Source organism: Melitaea cinxia, chromosome 20, assembly GCF_905220565.1.
Source record: "Melitaea cinxia chromosome 20, ilMelCinx1.1, whole genome shotgun sequence".
In the NCBI taxonomy this organism is placed as follows: Eukaryota; Metazoa; Arthropoda; class Insecta; order Lepidoptera; family Nymphalidae; genus Melitaea; species Melitaea cinxia.
Window position 1 is genome coordinate 10,445,977 of NC_059413.1, and position 8,451 is coordinate 10,454,427.

At 29.7% G+C, this 8,451-nt stretch overlaps 1 protein-coding gene across 1 annotated transcript; it reads right to left on the bottom strand.

The window, feature by feature from the left end:
* Positions 1-3,380: 3,380 nt before the first annotated feature.
* LOC123663466 (alpha-tocopherol transfer protein-like) lies at positions 3,381-6,878 on the bottom strand. The gene is made up of 7 exons (XM_045598145.1): positions 6,731-6,878; positions 6,295-6,454; positions 5,826-5,884; positions 5,457-5,653; positions 5,020-5,130; positions 4,583-4,685; positions 3,381-4,067 (listed from the first exon to the last, which is right to left on the bottom strand). Exons 1-7 carry the CDS (start codon positions 6,867-6,869, stop codon positions 3,916-3,918), a joined length of 921 nt encoding a protein of 306 aa, XP_045454101.1. The 5' UTR covers positions 6,870-6,878; the 3' UTR covers positions 3,381-3,915.
* Between the last annotated feature and the right edge of the window lie 1,573 nt (positions 6,879-8,451).

Genomic DNA, 8,451 nt, shown 5'->3' on the forward strand with positions numbered 1-8,451 from the left:
GTAGTGACGACTAGAGCGTTTGTTAATTTTTTTCATCAACTTACGTTGTATTTCTTGTCGATGTAATTGAAGTCGTTTTTTTTTTCGTTTGCGAGCAAACACAATTATTCGTTTTCACTTACAGTAGTAAACGTGGCTTGAAATACGAAATCCAGTACGAAAGATATGTTTAAATTGTCCCCATTCTGTAATTAACGGCTAAGACGTAAGATACTTCTAAATTTGTTAAGGTATCAATTTAAGTATTAAGTTATTGCAGAAGTCATGGTGGAAGAATATTGCTACATACACGAACCTTGAAAAGTAGCTCTCCTTTTATGAGCAGTGTCGTAATGTAATCTATTCTACTTCATAAAGTAATGTTTAATTACCTAATAGCTCCCTGAGACCACAGACTTTTATGTGTAAACTTTGTATGATGTGTACAAATGTGCTTGTAACTATGATGTTAATAATAATTGACCAAAATAATATTCCAATTTTTGGTCTTTGCAATAAAGACCAAAAAAATAGCTGGTATTAAAAAAATATTTTACCAGACTAAGTGAATGTCCACAAACATTAGCAGTACTTTTTTTAAGCGTTTAAGGTAGGGAGGAAGAAAAGAGATGGACGTAGAGGAGGGCTAAATGTGTGTTTTATTAATTTCTGTATGCATGATAGCATGATTTTGCTAGTCCAATTTAAATATGTTGGCTTATTATGGACATGTTACGTTTTCTAATGTATTTGAGTACAAAGTCCACTATTAGTGTCACTTGAAATTTAGAATAGTTGTTGTGTTTTTATAAACCTGCGTCTTTTCTTTGTCACAAAACAAAGCATAATAATAGACAGAAAAACTTGTCTAAAGTTCATTTGTTCTTATATTTTGTCAAATCAAATTTAAAAAAAAAATGTAGTATTGTTAATGTATTTATGTATTTGTGAAAAAAATTGTAGTGGAGGTCAAAAAGCTAAAGATTTTTTTTTAATTCAGATATGTTATTGTTTTGATTTTGGTTGTGAGACAAAGAGTATAAATAAAGGATTAACTCTCTAGTAAGTTGTAGTTACACGTAGGATTGCGAGCTTAGATGTTATCACAAAAAAAAAATCGAGTTCGTCAAATACTAATAGTATATGCGCCGTATGTATGTATTTCTGATAACAGAAAAATATTAATTGGCCTGTTTACGTGGTGGACGTAAAACCGTAAGAGTAGATACAATTTTTTTTCAAACCGTCAGATTAAGGAATTTCCTCCAGGTAATTGTCAGATTTTGTGTCTGTACGACGAGAACATTAAGACGAAGCGATCAGATTATTATGTATAGCATAATAATCTGACGCGCTCGAATTTTTCTAACAATCGTTTTTTTTTTTTTTTTACTTATCTGATCGGCGGCCCTAGATGTTCGACACAAGGTTGGAGTACTTCACAACCTCGACTCACTCCTAAATCCTGTATGGCTCCCGTACCAAAAACATTTGCTGCGTGTTTAGAAAAGCATTACGTAAGCACCGATTTCATCAGAAATTGTATGTAATGTGCGTATTTTCCTAGACTAGGTTTGTATAAAATGAAAATATAATTTTTAGTTAAATAATAAAAGGTTTCTTACAAAATATCGTAAGAAATGTTTATTTATTGTTGTAGAAAATTCTAAATAAGTTATTATTATTAGGTAGTATCTACAGATATTAGATATAAAATAGGTTTATAGATTTTTTTATTGAAGTTATTATAATGTATATTCTTGAAATACTTATGTATAAAAATAGACTATTCTTTACCAATGAATACTACGCAGACTGGTCAATAATGTGTTATTTAGCATAATTAATGTTCTGTAATAGTTCAAAAAAAGCCAACATAATTATCCCTACTGAAAAAATCGATTAAGCTAAATATTTCAAATAAATTAAATTACAAAGCTCTTTTATACATATAATTATTAATGAGGAAAAAATATTCAAATAATTTCTATTTCTAATTTATACACTATATTATATTTATATAGTGTGGGTTTGATAACGTTCCTTAGTCCTGTTTGAGAGTGGATCTCTATAAATGTAATGGAAAAATACTAGTTTCAACAGTTATGACATTTCTAAATTATGTTTGCAAGCAAACAAAAAAACCGACTTCAACTACACCGACAAGTAATAAAACGTAAGTAGACAAACAAAATTAACAAACGCATTTGTCACCACTACGATTTTCGAAATTCAGCCTCGAATTCTTTAGGATGCCATCATCATATCCTAGTCTCCTTATCATAGTACCCATGGGATATCTCGTTTCCAACAAAAAAAATAATCATCAAAATCAGTTCTCAAACGATGAAGTTATCTGCGAACACACATAAAAAATATATATGTATACAGTCGAATTGAGAAACCTGCTCCTTTTTTGAAGTCGGTTAAAAAGCGGTTTTGTATTGAACGCATAAAGTGATTGCACGATACAGCTGTAGTATTATTTACTGGGCATGTTATTTTGTAAGCAACTAAGCATGTGTCGAAAGATAGATTCGTGTTTTTTTTTTCTTGTTGTTGTTTTTTTAATCGGTTTTTTACATTAATATACTGACGCAATTTGTTACATTTATAGTTTTGTAAGAACTGACTTGTATCTTTTTGTTGAAAATTATGATAATTTAAAAATTATTTCTCAGTTTTCACGAATTATTGTTTTCGTTTTTCATTTTGTCATTCTTTGTCTTTGTTTTTCCTTAAAACTGGCTAATTGATTTTATACCTTACTATGAATAGAATAAAAAATATCTGTTATATTAACAATTTATTTTCTTACATTCTTTCTTTATTCTTAAATAAATTCTAAACCTTCAGGGTCATGGACTGCAAGAAACTATCATCTTTTCAAATCTTTTAAATGTCGATTTCAATTAACTGTAGTGACCCTTCCATCGTGGAGAAAGAGACATATTCTCAGCAGTGGCATGTTAAAGGCTGAATCAGATCAGCGACCTCAAGGCAACTGGCTCTGTACCCAATAAATCGAAAGCTTTAGCCAATTTTAGCCATACTTCAAGTGGAAAGTAGCTCCTTGGTTTCCTTTTTATTTTTATATTAAATTTAGATTTTTTTAATGCAGTTGTTATTGTTACTACAGCTATTCGATTTCTTCAAGATCCCAAGCACAGAATACTAGTATTGCTATATTCAGTTATTTTGTCTCTTTATAAAACAAATATCCTTGGAAAGAATTTACGTTCAATATGCTATAGCATAGCTTATTTATATTAACTAGGTCTGGAGACCGTTACAACAAAACAATTAAAATATCTATTTTAATTATTTAAACTAAATAAGTTGCGTCATATATTTCTTTGTCCATAAAATATTACTAATTTTTCAAATAAAACCAACCGGACTTATATTAATAATACTTTATTTAATATGTGATAAACATGACAATAAAAATTTAATCAGCAAATTGCTTTGGTTGATATCATTGCATTTTATGTAGAAACAAATGCAGATAAAGAAGTGCGACAGTAAGAAGATGCTAAATAACCCAAGCAAGTTAAAAATGGTAGTCCAAATATTCAACTCAATACATCAAAAGAAACTTTTGAACTTGAACGGGTAGTATTAATTGCAGAAAAATCTAGTATGGAGCCGCTGTAATAATTGAACATAAATGTATACCTATGACATTATCTGTTTAATTTGATCTTGTGGAAACTGTAACTTTTGAGATTGATTTCATTTTAGTTACACAACAATAGTTGATCTTTGTTTAATATCTATCTGATGTTTTCAAATTTATTGTCAATATTTAAAAATTTACTTAACAAATAAATATTCCTTTTGTCAAAATACTATTTATAACTTAAAATACTTTCATCGTCTGAAATACGTTCAATTAATACTGGAAAATTGGACTCCATTAAATTAATAATAAATCTAGTCTATAACTAATTGACGGAAAGATCCATCTATTCCGAAGAGTTCATCATAGTTGGTTGGCTTTCCTGGTCTGAGAGATTCGTCTGCTTTGTACTGTTCTTGATCAGCAAACCAATCTTTGTATTCTTCTAACTTCTTGACCCAAGCATCTGAAAATAAAAGTATTTGTTATTTTCTATCAAAAATGGTACACATTCCAACTCAAATCAGTCATGATTTTGAAAGGAAAAAATGAAAAGTACGTTACACGTTTATGTATGTATAAGTAGTTTCATGCCTACAAGTATGTCTATTTAAGCGTATGCATAATTATATGTATGTGTTTACATATATTATTTTAAAGTACACCTCTATGCCACTTTATTCTTATTTATGTCCTTTTTCTAAAGGTTGTCTCTGAAAGAGATTGCTCTTTAGCTATATGACAGCCTTTTGTACATTTCTTTTTTTTTGTTATTTTTTCTTGCATATTTGATGTTACATGTATTGTTTCTGGTTATAGAATAAAGTATATTTGTATTGTATTGTACATTAGCATTTTGGATAACAAATAGGCGTTAATGTAAGTTAGATTACTAATAACAGTTATTAAAATCTTTTAATCTTTTTAGATAAGTATTTTTTGCAATAATTAGTAAAATTAATAGCAAACTTTTGTACTTACCATGAAGGTCATTCATTGAACCAGCCTTGCCGCCGTATTCAGTAGGAAGCATCTCTTGTGGTACATACTTGTAAAGTTCGTTTACGTCGCTATGAATGAAGATCTGAAAAAACAAATATTAAATTTTGGTTAAGTATTTCTTTACTGAGCACATAATCTATTTTAAGTATTGTCTTTTAAATTTTATTATTTTGGTACTTTTGTATTGAAACTCCATATTTTGGAAGTTAGTAGTTATAGTACGTTTTTCTAAGCCTTAAAGTCTTAAGTTAAGTTTTTACTAAATTGCAAAAATCTGGCTCAACTTGTTTAAAGGTTTGTGTTAATCTCAATGGCATTAAATATAGCCTTTTGTACGATAAATTTGATTTAAAAGTATATTTTTTGTAAGTAGAAACTCTTTAGCTAAATTGTTTACTATAGTATGAAGTAATTACCCTATCTCTTATCTTCTCCTTGAGGAACGGCTTCACAAAGTTTACAATCTTGTCCACAATCGGTGAAATGTTGATGACGTGCACTTGTTTTAACTTTACGGGGTATGCTTCCTGTTTTAACAATAATGGTATATATAAGTTCAAAAAATATCTCACATTCCAGATTTATAACGCTGATTTTAGAGCAACTGTAACTGTTAATATTGCATTCAAATCTGAATTGCTCTCTTCAAGTAAGAAGTAATTATTAATATTTAGTGTGTAGTCGTCATCAATCATTAGTAAACTACTAACCAAATGTTGTTTTAATGTTATTTGTTTTACTATAACCTTTTTATTTACATACGCTAAGCCCCTTTAGTTGTTTTATAATATTTTTTATATTGGTTTAATTAATTTCAATTTTAATTTAATTAATTTTTTTACTAAGTTCTCACCTGCACACACACTAGGAACTTTTTCACCAAAGTTGGCGTGAACTTGGCGAAGTGGTTGGGCGTGGCCACTGAAGCGTCCAAGATGTAAATATCTCCAGCAACACCTTCCTTCTCCTCTGCCAGTCTAACATCACCCAACATAAGAGCCAGCTTAAAAGCATTGGCTACGTTTGGTGTTTGGACATCTTTGTCAATACCTGTAATTAGAGACGTTATAAAAATACCTAGTATGGAGAGAAAAATGACAATGCTTATCTATGAGTAGTTCTAAATATTTCAAAGTTTGTCCGAAATATTTTTACATTTTTTAGCGTACTTAAAAAAAGGAATAATAAATTTTATTATACTTTACATAAAGTAAGATCATACCTCTCATAAGAATGACTCGGCGGCCATCGGGGGTTAGACCGGGCATGGGTGGCATTTGGCTGAAACAAAAGAAAGATTATTAATTGTATTTATTTATTATTTATTTTATACTTTATTGTACACCACAAATACATTACAAACAAAGCATAAAGATAGTTACAGATAGTGAAGTACAATGGGTGGACTTATGGCTAATTAGCTATTTCTTCCAGACAACCCATGTATATATTTCTATGAACTTTATTAAATTCTAACATTGAATTAATTATTTCGAAATTTAGTTACTATGTTAGAGCGCAATTACATTTAACACACTAATTTTCAAGAGTTTTATAAATGAATCATGCAAATTAATAAATTTTTATGGTCAGAAAAAGTGAGAAAGTTAGCATGAGGCAGTAACTTTCACTTTAGAACATATAACTAATATGAAATAATCTTCTTTATATATACCCTTTTATTTACTTACACAATCTTGAGAATTTCCTGTAGCTCGGGACGAGTGACATCTCGTTCAGTGAAGAATTCGGGAACAGCGGACCTCATGGTGAAGTACATGTCCAATTTACGTTTGCACTTCTCGAGGGAGAATTTGCAACCTCGAAGGAAGGTCATGATGCGTTGGTCATCTGTAATTTTTGATGAATAAAATAAGAACTTTAACAGAAAAATAAACTAAAACCTTTCTAGATTTATTGTTGATAAAATATTTGGCAGATTTTCGCTTGTTTATAACGAAAGTATTATTAATCTTTGCAAAAAAGGTCAAAACCATTCTTCTTCGAACATTTTTTTTATCCAAATTACTTGTAATATAATTTATATTTTACAATATACATCGGATCTAATATCAATAATCATAATTACGATTGAGCTTTTATTGAGATTGAGATTTTGCAACTTACCGAATTCGTCGGGTAGATGAGGCTCCTTCTTCAGCCATTCCTTGATGTGTGCGAGGTCTTGGTCCTTAGTATCAGCATTCTCGTTTAACTCCTCGCGGATCTTCTGCCACATCTCACCAGTAGGCTGTTCAAGAGTCATTTTGGATTCTGGTTCTGAAAAGATGCATTAGAAAATTGTATTTTGTTTTTGAGTGTACTTTATAGCAGAAGAAAAAGTAATTTTGAAGAATTTTAACAGTGCAATTGCAATAACTATTTATTAAGAAGCTCTTTGGATACACTTGCAATATTGTATAATATATTTGTAATAGTATATATTTTTAAATAGTGATTATATTATCATCTTTTATATTTAAAAAGATGAAAAAAAATCAACCATTTCGCTATTCGCTCACTATTTAACACAATTGTGCATTAAAAACAGATTTCTTATTACAATTAATTAGCTTTGAAATAATCTACATTCAACAAACATTTTCGTAGTCATAATCGGCATCTATCATTATCGACGTATGCTTTAAAAACGCGGTCTAAATCACGCTAGCCCGAAACGATTTACCCACTTTCTCAAAAAACAAAATTCGCGGTTCATGCAGCGGAACATTCGTGCAAAAACTTCTTTTCAGACGACTTTCACCGATTAGGAAATGTTTTTGGTCACGAGGATGAAGAGCGCTCCAGTAAGCAAAACGATAATGAATTTACCGTCGCACAATAACCCAACAATTGCTTATTGATCAGCAAATTGAATTCAAATTGGATGTACCGGTAGCGCAATTTATTAGCATTTTAGAAAGTCGACTTTTTGTTACTTGCATATAGCATGCATTTATTCCATGTATTTAGATGATTTAAACAGTCAATAAACTTCTTAAATTATAGTGGATGCTTTTTTTAGATTAGCAAAAAAACAAACAAATAATACTAGCTGGAGATTTTGTTAAAAATCAAGAATAATAAAGTACTTTTCAAAATCATAACTATTACCTATAAAATAAATAAATAAATTACAAATGTAGATAAAACAAGGATTTTAAAGCGCCATCTAGTGCAATTAATGATTATTACAATCCTAAGAATACTGTCCCCGTTAAAGAAAAACATAAGGTAGAGATCGATAGGTGACTCTATACATAATATCACGTGAATTTATTAATGCGCAAACAATAGGTACCTACTGTTTTTTAAGTCATACCCACTTGTTTGAAACGATTTCTTTACACTATGTATTTGTCGAAAACAATTATCTTTGGAGTTATTAGTTGAATTAGAATTACAAATGATGATTAGTACAATATGAAGTACATAAAAATGATTGTTCATTTTCTATTACATGTTATAGAACAAACGTAAAATAAGCGTAAATAGCGGTGTGAAACGCAGAGTATGAGTGTCAAGGGGATTTTTATCTTCTAAGCGCTTGACTCAAGCAAAAGCCTCTTCTTCGGTTAAGAAGGACTTATCCCACGAAATGTTTGAGTGCTTGTTGTTAGGTATTAAAGTCTCTTTTTTACAAAGATTTATATTTTACTTTTTATTTTTATATAGCTGCACCTAGTATATATTTTGTTAAAGCACTATTTTTACGATTAAGACTTTATGCCTTGTCATTAACATTATATATTATATATAATATATATTATGTGTAACTTATAAATTAACATCATGGCCTATTAAGCTTTAGTTTTCTTTCCACTTATGATATGTCATATGATAGTTTT